The sequence below is a fragment of the Gymnodraco acuticeps genome, unplaced genomic scaffold, assembly GCF_902827175.1.
Source record: "Gymnodraco acuticeps unplaced genomic scaffold, fGymAcu1.1, whole genome shotgun sequence".
Lineage (NCBI taxonomy): Eukaryota > Metazoa > Chordata > Actinopteri > Perciformes > Bathydraconidae > Gymnodraco > Gymnodraco acuticeps.
Genome location: NW_022989842.1, coordinates 352,634 through 368,727, shown reverse-complemented (window position 1 = coordinate 368,727; position 16,094 = coordinate 352,634). Strand labels below are relative to the sequence as shown.

General features: G+C 40.8%; 1 protein-coding gene across 2 annotated transcripts in view; it reads right to left on the bottom strand.

Moving 5' to 3' along the window:
• Positions 1–16,094, bottom strand: part of tango2 (transport and golgi organization 2 homolog (Drosophila)) — a 54,614-nt gene that overhangs the window by 24,284 nt on the left and 14,236 nt on the right. For both annotated transcript variants that reach the window (XM_034236344.1, XM_034236347.1), the window contains exons 4-6: positions 13,278–13,366; positions 8,570–8,686; positions 5,845–5,962 (exon numbers count right to left, since the gene is read on the bottom strand). In XM_034236344.1, coding sequence (XP_034092235.1) covers positions 5,845–5,962; positions 8,570–8,686; positions 13,278–13,366 — 324 coding nt within the window. The remainder of the gene's footprint in view (positions 1–5,844; positions 5,963–8,569; positions 8,687–13,277; positions 13,367–16,094) is intronic.

Here is a 16,094-nt window from a genome sequence, read left to right as displayed (position 1 = left end):
ACTCCACATTCCATTCCGTCCTGCCTGCCACGTCCAGCCCAACCTCCGTCTCAGCCCTGCTCCACGTTCTCCCCACTCTGTTCAGAGTTTGCTTTGTCCCCTGCCTGGGTTTTGTGGACTTATTAAATCCAGTCTTTTTGACACTTCACCAAAGTCTCCGTCCCAGTGTTCTTGCATAGCGGGTTCAAGTTTTGTGTCTCTTTACGAGGAGCCTAACACCAAATGCTTCTAAAAGCATTGTCTAACACTACTGTACCATTTCTTGATATGTGCTGTTTTCTCTGCATACTCTAATGAGGGTTATTATTCTCAAGTGCTTCAAGGCCACAGAGCTGATTTGGCATGTTGAAACTACTCCTCTTCACTAGGGTTGCCAGAAACTGACCATGATCAAAATCGATTATTCGGCAGCCCTGGCGAATAATAATCGATTAATCGACCCCCCCAAAACTCAGACAAAAGGAATTCCGTTGTTCTCTTTACTGGAACATGTTTAACAGTACAAACAAAATAAACGACAAATAAACCAACATCAACATGATGTTGGTTTATTTTTTGTTATTTTCTAAAGTGCCTGCCATTGCCTTTATTTGGAGATGTGCTATGGGCGCACAATGTATTTATTGCAATGCTGCCATTATTAAATACAGGCTACAGCTTGTATTAATAATAGCAGCATTGCAATAAATATTATTATATTCATTTATTTATTGCAATGCTATTATTAATAATAGCAGCATTGCATTTCACCTGCACGCATGTCATCACAACGGCGTGGCCTTGAAGTGAAGTTGGTAATGGCCGGCTGTGCTGCGTCTTTCTTTGTAATCTCTTTGGCGTGCTTCGCACTCAAATGCGAACGCATTGCTGAGGTTGAGCTATGATAGACCAACGTCTTTTCGCAGAGCTTGCATTTCACTTCCTTTGTACTTATAAGTTCAAAGTAGTTCCACGAGGAGGAACTCTTTTTACCTGCCGCTTTGTTCATCTTTAGTCGCACGTGTGAGGGAGAGGGGGGGTGGGGGCGGGGTCGGTGTGTAGCGTGCTGCAGCAGCAGTCTGCTCTGCACGCAGGCTTCCTCCAAGTTTACAGTAAAACAAACTGGTGGTGTGACCAATGGCCATTTACAATTGTTAATACTATTACTATTATTAGCATTAGTCTATATTTTGGTTGAAACTAAGCCAAAAAAAACAAAAAAAAATAATAATAAAAAAATATATAAATAAAATCGATTTTTAAAAATAATATTCGATTATGGAGACTGTAACGATTAATCGAATAATCGAATAATCGCTGGCATCCCTACTCTTCACACTAAGTTTGAACTTCCATATTCTGATAACCGTTATACTTTCTAGCTCAAGGACACAGGTGTCTAATAGCGATATGAGACATCCGTGTGAAAGCAGATTTCTGAGGCGTTCCGCCGAGCTACACAAAACTTTGTCTGCCCGCCCTATCTTGTATATAAGCTTTGCTATTCTGTGACTATTGCGCGCACTCCTGCAGACTATCCTATACTCTGCGAGACCTGTACCTTTTGAAGCTTCAAATAAATAACCAACAAGACAACGCTGCTTGCTTTCACCAGTTTATTATTGATTACTCATTGTACATCTTTACAGTATTGACGAGTTTAAAATATCCCCGACAGGCTTCGCTGGTGTCTCATGAGCGTGGGGGACGGACGGTATTCTTTCATTTAAAGAGGAGCTCCTGGTCTTAATAAGGACATTTGCATATCTTGTTGGTTTCAGCCGATCAAAGGAACAACAGCCGAGCCATGTTTCTGCTGTTTAGTCCTGTTTTCAAAGCCTGAAATAATAATGGTTTTCCTGCAAATAGCTGAGATGTTGTTCTGATAATAAATACCTGGGACCAAGAAAGAGAGTACTTGCAAGTTTCTTTGGCAAAGCAAGAACATAATTGCATTTCACTGCTTCGTCTGTCCACTAAACTGAGAACCCAAACAGCGATTGTCCATTTAATGCCTAGTGAACGTAACTAAGTACAGCAGGTCTGTTGAGCGTTGGATTTCTTTGTTGTGCATGCGGCGTTATGACAACACGGCATTCAAAACAAGTGGATGGTTGTGTGTTTTCTGGCCTTTAAAAATAACCAAAAAACAGTGCTGAAGGAATGAGTCCTACAAGTTACTATTTTTGCACTTTTAGGGTTTCCTCGTCTCAAAGTCACATTTTGTTTTAATGTGTTTTTGGTCAGAAGTGCCTAAAAAAGTTCTGGGCTTATTACAGAAATGTCAAGACTTTCACATTTCTGCCCCGTGACATACAATATGTTGTGATTACCCTCTGGATAATGTCTGATGCTTTTACATGTCTTAAAAAGTGTCTAAATTAGACTACTAACATCATCACACCGAACATTTGCTCTCTTTAGCTCAGTGTTGGTCCGTTGAAATCATGCGACTGTGATTTAGTTGGTTTATAGCCTAATGTTAGCTTGGAAATCAGACCCGTGCAGGACTCTGCTGCACAATAAGCGTCTGATAACGAAAATGTCACTTTTTCCTGAAACTAAGGACCAGCTGTTTTTGATAAACTGCATTTCATTTGTCATATTGCACGTAAGAAACAATGAGTAGCTGACGTAATATTTAATAATACAGCCGAAAACAGAAGTATTTTTCTATACCAGCATAAGAAAACACGTCTCTAGAGAAGATCTTCCTTGTTTCCAGGATACATGGATCATGACACCAAACCCCACTGAGGATTACTCTTTCCTCCCCTGCCAGGGATATGGTTTGGTACAGTAGTGGTGTGTGTGTGTGTGTGTGTGTGTATGTGTGTGTGTGTGTGTGTGTGTGTTGTAGCTGAACCTCTAACCTCTCTCTGGCAGAAACTGAGAGCCGTTTCAATGCCAATGTGCACAGGGGCCTCTGACAACTATCTCGGTTTGCACTGATCCCACTTCGATTTTTCTCCCTTTATCAGATCACCAGATTCAGGCTGGTGCCGCATAACGAAGATGAAAAATGTAAAAAAGCCATTGTTATTTTTCTGCTTTGTCTGAAACCTGAAATATGAACAGGTGTTCCTTCTGAGATTTAAAGCTGGCTGTCTGACAGCTCAGCACCTCAGACTTTCTTTCCCCCCGTTCTGCCTGCTTGGCACTTTAGAGATGAAGACACTGCCTTTGTGGTTTCTTTCCAGAGGAAGGCCAGAACTCACGGATTTATAGCCTGTTTTCAACAAGTTTCTAAAACGCACAGTGCAATAAAAAAAAAGATCTTCATCCAACAGCCTCAAGCCTCCAGGAATTGCGCCGGATTCTGATGGAAATATTCGTTGTCCAAACGGCGGTACTACAACTTCCGTATCAGTCCATGCAGAATCCACTTCAAGACACTGGTACTTGCTTACCATGCTGTGAATGGATCTGGCCCTTCCTACATCCAGGACATGGTTAAACCGTACACCCCAGCACGCGCACTCTGCTCTGCATCAGCCAAACAGCTCGCTGCACCCTCGCTGCGAAGGGGACCCAAGTTCCCATCAGCAAAAACATGTGGGTTTGCTATCCTGGCTCCAAGATGGTGGAATGAGCTCCCCATTGACATCAGGACGGCAGATAGCTTGCACATCTTCCGGCGCAAACTGAAAACTCATCTCTTTCGACTCCACTTCGAGCGATAGAACTATTAACAAAGCACTTATATACTAATAAAGGACTGGCTTATCTAAAGCCAGTTGAGTAGCACTTGAAATGTTTGGCTCTATGAAACCTGATGTACTTATATGATTCTGTTTTCTTCAAGTTTGTATTTTGTTGGTCGACCGCACTTATTGTAAGTCGCTTTGGATAAAAGCGTCAGCTAAATGCAATGTAATGTAATGTCCGTGATGTCACTGGGCCCAGAAAGACTTTCTCCCATTGACTAACATGGGGAAAGACTCTAGAGACGTCTGTACATTTTAAAACTAAATAAACTACCCAGTATGAACTACTTTATAGCCGTTATTAGAATCATTAGGTCGTTAAAGTTGTAAAATGCACTAAAAGCCGAATCTAGATTTATTTTCTGTCTCCATTCATTCTAGTGAGCCGAGAGTGAGAGTGTCAGGCTTAATGACAGGAGGCGGGGCTTAAGGGGCGCATGCTCTGTGAGCCACATACGGGTTCTTCTGCTCTGGCAGCCAGGCATGATGGGTAATCTGTGACGTTTGGCTCTCTCAAAAGTTGGGCCATTTTGTCCTCATGCGCCAATGAGCAGCTCTCATAGGAAAGAACGAGACCCCGCCTCCCACGCTGTATCCAGTTCAGCGTTTACGCCAGGGGGGCGTCTTGCCGCCATTTGACGCCCTTATTCAGCTCGGGACGCCCTGAACTCGAGCCGAGGGCGTCCAAAAATATTAATAATTCGAGAGAAGATCGAGAGTTTTTATCACTTGAAATAACGAAAAGGAAAAAGGACAAGGACATCCCGCTGTTGGAGGGGCAAAGGAGTCTGGTGGGATTATTTTCGGAGTATTGAAGATCGTTTCCCCGACATCGGCGGTGCCTGCTACAGGACAACACGGAACGTGCGCGATTTGGACGCGATGAGCCGTGCACGCGCGTGAGCTGCGAGCACCAGAGCCTCGCAGCGGCGAAACTGAGGCTCCGTGGTAAACTGTGGTAACATGAAGAGCCGGTTGGGAGCCGAAACAGCCGGCGCTTTAAGAGAGTAAAATGATCCGGCTAACTAATGTAATAAAAACAGTATCTATAACGGTACGTCCACACAGCCGCGTTAAAAAAATCTTGGAGGTGGGCGTATCTGAAGCTTGGGGATTTTTTGCAAGCAACGCGACCAACAACCAATCACATGAATCTCCCACCCCCGACATACAAAGCAATAGCAATGTTAAAATGAAGTAAACTGGATATAAAATCCCCAAACAGGCGAAAACCGTTTCACCCACTGTCTCTGCCACCTCCCTCCATGCCTGGTTCCTCCGATTTGTATCCCGGTAAGTTATTAGCTACTGGTCATAAAGAACCGGGTGATTTGCTACCGCAATAACTAATTTCTCCTCCATTTTTAGAAACATAGAAAATGAACTGCGGTATGTCACTCCCAGCTTGCACGCAGTTTGATTGGCTAGCGCTTGTACAGTCAGATTTGCATAAACGGGATTTGATTTGATTCAACTTTTGAATCCTGAAAATCCTGGAAATCTTCGCTTTGCTTCCCACAATGCAGTTCGGCGAAAAGTGAGGCAACGTGACGTCACCCCATTCAAAGTGAATGGGCAGAAGCGTTGGAAGATTTTTTAAACGCTGCTGTGTGGACGGGCCGTGAGGGACGGCTCAAGTCAAAATTCAAGCACCCCCCCGCTCTCGGGGTGGACGCCCTCTCAGCCCTGGTCTGGCGGGAACACTGATCCAGTTCTTATACATCCATGAACAGCCTCAGGTGGCCATATTGGATATTTTACCAAATATATGTCCAACAAATCTGTAACTTTAACACACTTTTAAATCAGTTTTATCTTCGGATGGGCCATAGACTCACATAGAGTTCTCTTCCTCTCTTTACATCTACATCAAAGCGGTATAAAAACAGCTTTGTTCCAGCAGCCATCGCACAAATTACCAAGATGTAGCGGCGTTGCACAGATGCTTTGGAAGCAACGCCTATTTATTTATTTACTTGATTGTTTCATCTTTGTAGTAGTGGTTTATACATGTGATGAAGCTTGGGGTCCTCTTTTCAAAGATGGGCCTGTTGTCTGTGTCGTTTTAAATCGTGTGTCATAATGGACCCCTTTTAACTGCAAACCAAATCTACCTACGGGTGCAAATAACACAACCTGAACCTGATCTTTGACTCACCTGAACTCCGCAGTGAGGAGGTTGAAGCCATTGTACAGGTGGCCTTCTGCAGACACCTTCTTTAGGTAAGAGTAGCTGTCCACATCCCTGTCCATAAGGTAGTTAGACACTAGAAATCCTGCAAACAGACAAAAGTAAAGAAATAGCTTTTATATTAAGCACACAGTAAACACAGCCTGGTTGTTAATAAGAAACGAAAATATAAATAATACAAAAGATAGATATGTTAAGCTTGTAGCACAACAGTCTTCAAAATGTAATGAAATGCACAAGTAGACTATAAGGAACAGTTATCATATACATCTGAAGTGTAGGCAATATGCAAGATTGTGCAGAATAAGTGCAGACTATGGGGGCATTTTATCAGTGAATGTATTTTAGACTTCTTTAAAAGGTCCCCTAATATACTGTTTTTCATCAATATATTATAGCTCTCAGATATATACAGAATATGTCTCTGATTGGCTGAAACACCAAACAGATCATTGCAGCATTACCCATAATCCCCTCTGTTTCAGCCCTGTTTTCAAAGTACTGATTCTCTGTCTGTTACTTTAGATGAAAATAAGGAGCCCCTCCCCACGCCCCTCTGAGAGAGATTTGGTTAAAAAGAACACAATGGTGCTCTAGGAGGAGATTCAGGTGATAAGGTGGGGGGGGGGGGGGTTACCTTGGTTGCTGATTGGCTAATGGTTACACAAGACAACACATCGTTATGACATCATAAAGCGGCCAAAATCTGATCAGCTCATTTTCAGACAGGTTTTTTATAGAAATTGATCAAAAAGAGAGAGAAATCTTTGTTCCTGAAACTTTCAGAGTCTCTTTACACAGAGGGGACACATGTTGATGTAGAAGAGACATGAAGAAGAGGGGACACATGTTGAAGTAGAAGAGACATGAAGAAGAGGGGACACATGTTGATGTAGAAGAGACATGAAGAAGAGTGGACACATGTTGATGTAGAAGAGACATGAAGAAGAGGGGACACAATGTTGATGTAGAAGAGACATGAAGAAGAGGGGACACATGTTGATGTAGAAGAGACATGAAGAAGAGGGGACACATGTTGATGTAGAAGAGACATGAAGAAGAGGGGACACATGTTGATGTAGAAGAGACATGAAGAAGAGGGACACGTTTGATGTAGAAGAGACATGAAGAAGAGGGGACACATGTTGATGTAGAAGAGACATGAAGAAGAGGGGACACATGTTGATGTAGAAGAGACATGAAGAAGAGGGGACACGTGTTGATGTAGAAGAGACATGAAGAAGAGGGGACACGTGTTGATGTAGAAGAGACATGAAGAAGAGGGGACACGTGTTGATGTAGAAGAGACATGAAGAAGAGGGGACATATGTTGATGTAGAAGAGACATGAAGAAGAGGGGACACATGTTGATGTAGAAGAGACATGAAGAAGAGGGGACACATGTTGATGTAGAAGAGACATGAAGAAGAGGGGACACATGTTGATGTAGAAGAGACATGAAGAAGAGGGGGACACATGTTGATGTAGAAGAGACATGAAGAAGAGTGGACACATGTTGATGTAGAAGAGACATGAAGAAGAGGGGACACATGTTGATGTAGAAGAGACATGAAGAAGAGGGGACACGTGTTGATGTAGAAGAGACATGAAGAAGAGGGGACACGTGTTGATGTAGAAGAGACATGAAGAAGAGGGGACACATGTTGATGTAGAAGAGACATGAAGAAGAGGGGACACATGTTGATGAAGAAGAGACATGAGGAAGAGGGGACACATGTTGATGTAGAAGAGACATGAAGAAGAGTGGACACATGTTGATGTAGAAGAGACATGAAGAAGAGGGGACACATGTTGATGTAGAAGAGACATGAAGAAGAGGGGACACATGTTGATGTAGAAGAGACATGAAGAAGAGGGGACACATGTTGATGTAGAAGAGACATGAAGAAGAGAGGACACATGTTGATGTAGAAGAGACATGAAGAAGAGGGGGACACATGTTGATGTAGAAGAGACATGAAGAAGAGGGGACACATGTTGAAGTAGAAGAGACATGAAGAAGAGGGGACACATGTTGATGTAGAGGAGACATGAAGAAGAGGGGACACATGTTGATGTAGAAGAGACATGAAGAAGAGAGGACACGTGTTGATGTAGAAGAGACATGAAGAAGAGGGGACACGTGTTGATTTAGAAGAGACATGAAGAAGAGGGGACACGTGTTGATGTAGAAGAGACATGAAGAAGAGGGGACACGTGTTGATGTAGAAGAGACATGAAGAAGAGGGGACACGTGTTGATGTAGAAGAGACATGAAGAAGAGGGGACACGTGTTGATGTAGAAGAGACATGAAGAAGAGGGGACACGTGTTGATGTAGAAGAGACATGAAGAAGAGGGGACACGTGTTGATGTAGAAGAGACATGAAGAAGAGGGGACACGTGTTGATGTAGAAGAGACATGAAGAAGAGGGGACACATGTTGATGTAGAAGAGACATGAAGAAGAGGGGACACATGTTGATGTAGAAGAGACGTGAAGAAGAGGGGACACATGTTGATGTAGAAGAGACATGAAGAAGAGGGTACACATGTTGATGTAGAAGAGACATGAAGAAGAGGGGACACATGTTGATGTAGAAGAGACATGAAGAAGAGGGGACACATGTTGATGTAGAAGAGACATGAAGAAGAGGATTCTGCATAATAGGTGACCTTTAATGTCGTGCTCACCTCTGCCCTGAGCGTCAGGGTTTTGTCCCTCCATGTAGTTTGTGATGGCAGCCATTTTGCCTCGTTTGCTGATCCCCAGCCATGATCCTCCTTCCCTCCCACCCTCCAAGTCCAGGCCTGGGGAACACAAGAGAACATTTTTTATCAAACGCAGCTTCATGAGACTTCACCTGGAGGTAAAATACATGATGCTTTTTGTAGCCATCTAATAAAACACGTATAAGAGTTATAAATAACTATTGGATAATGACTCTCGTGTTTTAACGCCTCACAAGCAGATGTGCAGTATCTTTAAGTTCGAAAAAGGATCTTATTCCAAACTTTGTGACAGTGGCATCTACTCTATATTCTGTGGTGACTTGTTTGCTCTCAACTGAAGGACGAGTGAAATATTTAAACCCACGACTATTTATTTGTAGATGCAAAATAATGCTTCATTTTTATAAGCATTCAAGTTATCTTTAGTGTCTCCCCCACCCCCCCTACCTGAAACGCCTCAATTAGACTCCTCTGTTTACTTTTGTAACATTGTGACATCACTATGCAACACTGCTTCTATTGACTGTGACTATAGTGTGGGATTTAATCCATACTTTTTCCTGTAACTGTTCGTATCCACTTGGTAATATTCCATATTTTCCTTATGCAACTTTTACACAATGGTTTAATAACCCTACGTTGAAAACAGTTAAATCTCCTTTAAGGATTACAATGGGTAATTATTAACTGGCATCATTTTCAAGATGTTTCCTAAGATCTACCTTTTTATCAAATGATAGACTTCTAATTGGTTAACTTTAATTGATTGATAGCAATTTAGGAACAATAATAACTTTTTATTTATCTAATTTGTTCCGTTTAGTTCATTGTCACGGTTTATGGCTTTTTCTTCAACGTCATTGAAGTCCTTTGAACGCCTTATACAAGGAGGCTCTGGGTGTTTGGATATGACGATTAAAAGACCTTGTGAATATATATATATATTTCAGATATTTTCTAGCTACATTTGTGTTGTTATAAACTCTTACACAAAATACATTTTCAGGGTGATATGACTGGAGTTTTTTGTTCATTTATCTTAATTAAAATGTGAGCTTTTCTCTCAAAGAAGTTCCTATTTCTACAAACATTGGAACCAAAGTTACACAATAATTTGGAGGTCACTTCCTAGAAAATTGTAATTAAATGATATACTTTTAAAAAGATATAATGAACAAAGCTTTAATGTCATAGGTTATCTCTTCTCTGTGAAACATTTGTGTTATGACAGTCAGAAACGTCCGTGTGAAGGAACATCTGCAAGCCTTGCATCAAAATGTCCTTCCTTTGAATGCAGAAGGCTGACAAAAGCAGTTAGAAAACACTCTGGACTTGAACTAGCCTGCATTAGGAAGCATGTCATTGACCTGTAACAAAAACACACAAAGGAGTATACTTCGATGTGTCTTCTGTAGATTTTAAAAGAAAAGAAGTGAACTCAATACATCGATAAATCTCAGTCTTTCCTCGTTCTTCTTCTTTGCACGACATGGAAAAGGTGTAATCAGAGATAGAGGTAGTGGAGTACAAATATTTCGTTACTGAACATAAGTACATTTTTCTTGCATCAGTACTTTACTCCACTACTTATTTTTCTGATGACTTTCTACTTCTTACATTTCCCAAACAGCTGGTTCCTTTAGTCTGAATGTGTGTTTGATGCGTGATCATTATTCTTTAGAGTCATTGCGTGCCTATTGATTGAACACGATCCGTGTATCCATCATTTCCTGGTCTTCTCTAAAGAAGAGGGACCAATGGAAACGTTGTCATGTTGCCGTTGTTCAGCATGGAAACATTCATTAGCTAACAATGACATTATTGTTCTATTAATATAAAGAGAGGTCAGGTACTCTTTAAAACAGATGGTAGTTATGGGTACTTTTTACTGAAGTACATTTCAAAGCCTCTTTACTTTTACTTGAGTAAAGAAGTTTAGTCAGTACTTCTACTTTCACCAGAGTATTTTTAAACACGAGTATCTGTACTTCTACTTGAGTAAAGGATGTGTGTACTTTTGCCACCTCTGCATGTAACACACAGGAGTTTATACTTCAATGTGTCTTTGTGTAGATTTTGAAAGAAAATAAGTGAACTCAATACGTAGATAAATCTATGTTTTTTCCACGTTCTTCTTCTTCGCACGACATGGAAAAGGCGTACTGCACGTCTCCTTCACTTCCTGTGATCGATAAGGACAGGTCCATTTACCCTGACAGTGACCAAGAGAGACCAGCGCTCCCACTCTTCAGGGGGAGGAAGGAGAGCTTTCCTGATCCCACTGGGAGCTATAGCTTACTTCCCTTTTCGTCATGCTCTGTCTCCTTCAGCCTCCCCCCCCCCCAGATAAGGCAGGGCCATTTATTCATGTCACATCGCATAAAAGCAGCCATCAATTAAGGGCCCACTACTGGAGTACTGACCCCTCTATTACCGGGGGGGAAGCAGACCGATGAGCAACGAGGCTATCTGTGCGTTTCCTCCTTCAGCAGAAAAAAAAAGGATGATTGATTTCCTCTGCTCAGCTGTAAGGTGTATTGGACATCAGTCAATTAAATATAATTTACTGCGGGTGTCCTGTGACGGAGCGGAGGAGAAGAGGTGGAAGAGGTGGAGGAGACACATTTTCCCTACATTTTTTAAAAGGCTTTTAGTCTGGGATTGAATTGGGAATCAAACGCAGCTAAAAAAATACAAAATATAAGGCGTTTTCACTTTGAGTCGTAAGAGAAATATGTTTTGAAGTTTCACCCTAGACTGCAAAATTGTGATGATTTTGAGTGATATTGCGATCCACGATATTGGAGCCGTTGTTCATTAATGTTCTCATTATCATGTGTGATTTATTTAAGAAGATAATGTTAAAAACAAAGATATTTTTAAAGTTAATTTCAGACCAGGACATCTCTGCAGTAACACAAGCCTTCATTCAGAATACTATTGACACATATTTATCTCCAGAGACCCACCCATTCATTTTTGTTCTCTGTGGAGCACATTGGGTTTTGGTCCATTACTTTGAGGTTATACATGCCATGGCATTAAGTCCAAATGTACTCCACAGAGGACATCCTGGGCTTTTCAAACATATGTGGGGGTGTGGCTTTGAAAAAGATAATTTCATTGCATTTCAAAATGGCGTCCATCAACACAAGCACTATTTATAGAAAGAGAAATGGTAAGTTTGTCATTTTGTAATTACCAGTGTTGTGAGTTCAATATTTTTGATTAACTATAGTAAGGGAACATCTTAGGAGTTAGCGTAGTGAGTTTCAGAGCAGTGTAATACTTATTTGACCTAAAACTAAATGTTTTTATGAGGAGGACATGGGGATTTGCTAACTTTTTATTTCCCCCATTTTACACAACACAAATGGAGTCCACTATGGGCCAAAACTAACCCGTAGGTTTCTGTAGGGTTCATGGCAGACGGATGCACGGGGAGCACATACATCAAGTGCCTCAAGTGTCAGATGTATCTCTGCATTTCAAAAAAGGATGCAGTACTACAAATGAGGGCTCAGTGTGTGTTGCATTGAGTTGTTGTGCTCTAATGTTGTCTAAATGTACTTGTATGCTAATGTTGTTTGTATACTATGCTTCGCATAACTAACCCGATGTCCTCTACAAAGGACACACAATAAAACAAATATATATATTTTTAGTTTGTGTTAGTCATTATGTTTATACAACCCTAAAGACTTGTGTGATCAAGAAAAATAGGGACATTTGAAACCTTTTTCTTTCTGGGTCTCAGGAGGATATATTCTGCTACTTCTGAGATTTGAATATTGAGCTGGTCCATATTGCAATTTTGATGATATTTTCTTTAATTGCGAAGCCATTTTAAACACAATTAATAAATCATCTTCATATGGTTTTGTTCTTGTGTTTTCGTATTGTTTTGTTTATAACTCTTTACCGGTTGTCTCTTACAAAAAAGCGTTACAACAATACGGATAGAAATGAATAGAAACAAAGCTTTCAAAACACAACCGACTGGTCTAACTTGCTTCATGTTTACGTACTTATTATTTTATTTCCTTATCATTTCCATTCCATCCCTGCCAAGGAGGTTATGCTTTCAGTTTGGTTTTCTGTCAGCATGTATACCAATCGTTGATCTCTAGGAAACGTTGTGGAAGGTATTGGACCACAGAAGAAGAGATTACATTTAGACTAGAATAATAAAAAAAAAAGTGTTGCCTACATTGTGAAATAATATAGAATAATAATATATATAATAATTTAAAATGTTGAAGGGATTCTATTAACTGTGATGTTTTTTCTTATATATTTAATATTATTTATTTCTTGGAAGCTGGTATTGTCATGTCATTATACTTCTTGTTATTTCATTTGTATCTCTTGCTTCTACTAAATAAAGAATTTAAAAAAACATTGCAAGATGAGCCCTTTGTGCTGCATGTATGTGGAGTTTGAATAATCAGAAAAAAATATATATTCTGGGAAAGTTGTCATCCATGTTGTTTCCACATTAGCTCATGAACACACCAAAGGGAGAAGAAGGACTTCCCATCTCAGGAAATAGGGCCTTCCAGAAGCAATGAATGCACCTTGGAGGAGGTCTATGCTCTCCAAGTCCCATTCTAGTTTAAAATGCATGTGGGAGGAAGTGAAATGCTTTCCGAGCTGGACTCAAACTCACCGCTGAGGATCTCGTTGTTATTCGCCCAGAAGTCTGCAGCTTTGGACGGCCGGACGTAGAACTCATCTCTGTTTGCAGCCAAAATCAGCCTGAGGAGATTCAAAAAGGGAGTTCAGAGATGGGGGTTACGCGTTTCCTCTTATGTCCCTTCACTCAGGGAGTTTAGTGTCGTTAGTCCAACACTCTGAGTCTCGCCCTGGCTTCACAAAGACCTCAGATGCGTCCAGGAGTTATCTGATACAGTAACATAACAAAGTGATTGAGCAGGAGGCGGCGGATACAAAAGGTCGAGGTGACATGAGTTCTTTGATGATGAGAGGATCAAAAGAGAGGGAAAGCTCAGGGACAAGCCAATTTAAAACGTACAGATAATCAGCCTTTTAAGAGAGGGATAAATGTTATACAGCCGCTTGGTGAATTACTCATTTCCTGTTCAGTGCATTTTAAAAACACACTTAGAAAACTGGAAGTGGACCAAATTCACTATACAGTAAATATCACACTGTTATAGCAACACTGATGTTATGATATTAGCTGAAGTATCCACATTGTACAAAGTTTAAAAAAGGACATATTATACTAATTTCCAGGTTCATACTTGTATTTAGTGTCTCCTCTGTGACATGTCTCCATGCTTTAACGTTCAAAGTGTGGAGAGAGAGAGACACTAAAGATAACTACTAGGGGGGCGTGTGGTGCAGTGGGTTGTGCGTTGGTGTTGGGATCAGGGGAGCACAGGTTCAAACCCCACTGCAGTCAGCATGTCGTTGTGTCCCTGAGACCCTTCACCCCAAATGTCTCCTGTGGGGATTATCCACAGTATTGAGTATGTAAGTCGCTTTGGAGAAAAGCGTCTAACAAGTGACATGTCATGTAATGTAATAACTTTTCAGGCATTTGGCAAAATTGCATTATTTTGCAACTACAAATAAATAGTCGTGTGTTTGAATATTTCACTCGTCCTTCAGTTGAAAGCAAACAAGCCACGGAAGAATATAGAGTAGATTCCACTGTCACAAAGTGTGGAATAAGATCACTTTTTTTCAAACTTACAGATACTGCACATCTGCTTGTGACGGGTTGAAACTATTAAGAACAATGTATGTATCCGTGACAGACGTAGAATAAAACGTCTTATCTTGTCTGCACCTGTCAGTAACCTTTCCATCTGTTTTTATTGCCTAAACAAGAACAACATTTACTGCTACAAACACAAATAAACATCCTGAACGAGAGAGCGATCTGATGAACCTTGATTGTCACTCTGTTGTCTGCCTGTCAGTTAAGTGCCGTGCTGCTCTCTGACCTGCATTATTAATCACACAGTCAGTGAGTAATGATGCCATTATCTCCACGGACATTAACAACTGCACGGTGACCTGTATCTAACGCATCAGCAGACATTAGTTTCTGCAGACCCTCACCAGCAGGTCACTACTGACAATGCTGCAGACAGGAAGTGAAACATCATGGAGTGGCTATGGTGGGAGAAGTACACCTATTGGCATCAAAATAAACTTAATTTACCAAAAGTAAAATGACTGTTTTCATCCCAGCTATTAGAGATGGAGATTATTTTAATGACTTTATAAATTGCTGCTGGATATCTTAACCTATATATTATTTTTACTGATATTGCAATTACGTTATCATTCACGATACTGGAGGGATTGATCGTTTTTTAATCCTAACTCTTAATATCAATGAAATATATATCAATGATCACCGTGAGAATTTTAAGATGGCATGTACTAAACAAATAGGTTTTTTATTTTAGGTCTGAGGAATACAGAATCCAGAGATTTTGGTACACTTTTGATCAAGTGTGCAATCCATAATTTCTGTTTTATATGAGCTACTAACTAGATTTTGTGAAGTAAATAAAGCTGTAAGTACGTTACTGTCATGATGAAGATGATCGCTCACTATTGCAGCATGAGACTTTCTTAAAACTCATACATTCATGTATTTTATGCCGTGCTAACATGTAAATTCATTTATTTATTTATTTTAATATTTATAACATAACATAGGATTTCATAAAGTATTTTTAAAATAGTTTATACATTATTCAAATATAGGAATAGTAGATAGGATTACTTAAAATATAGTGCCTTATATTTCATATTTTTTCCCTTTAGACCCTTGCGGTTTATTCTTAAAAACCCTTACCCACCCCCCATGTTCCCTCTGCTGGTCTATGGCCTTGTAGAGGGTAACGGGGTACAGAGGGTAACGGGGTACAGAGGGTAACGGGGTACAGAGTCGCTTAGATAAGCGGGGGAGTGCATCTGACGAAGAGATAGGTTGTTGTGCTCCCTCTCTCTGTTTCTTATCCTATATCTAATAGAACTGCTCGGGTCTTGATAGATTGAGTGGGGAAGTTCATGAGATCTTTCTAGAGGGTTATCAAGAATAACTTGTATCCAATGACCTTTTCCCTCTCTGTCTGTGTCTGTGTATTCTCTTGTTCCGATTAACCCAGCCAAATCTTTGTTCTTGTTTTGTATCTATATCTACGCCGGGATCCGGAGTCGAGGCTGATCCTCTTGCTGTAGTCCTGTGTCTTGGTTCCTCTATCCCGAGTTCTGGATTAAGTCGTGGACTTCGGGTCGTGGCTGAACCTGTCTCTGCGGTCCTGCCTTGGGTCTCGTCATGCTGCTTCCCAGATGGCTTCCACAGGATTGTAGCTGACATCCTCGTGGATTCATCTTCTTATTACAGACACATGCATTTCCTAACATTCGGTCTATATGCTGTGAAATGTATTATCTCTTGGATTTATACACGGCATCTATTGCACGTCTGTCCGTCCTG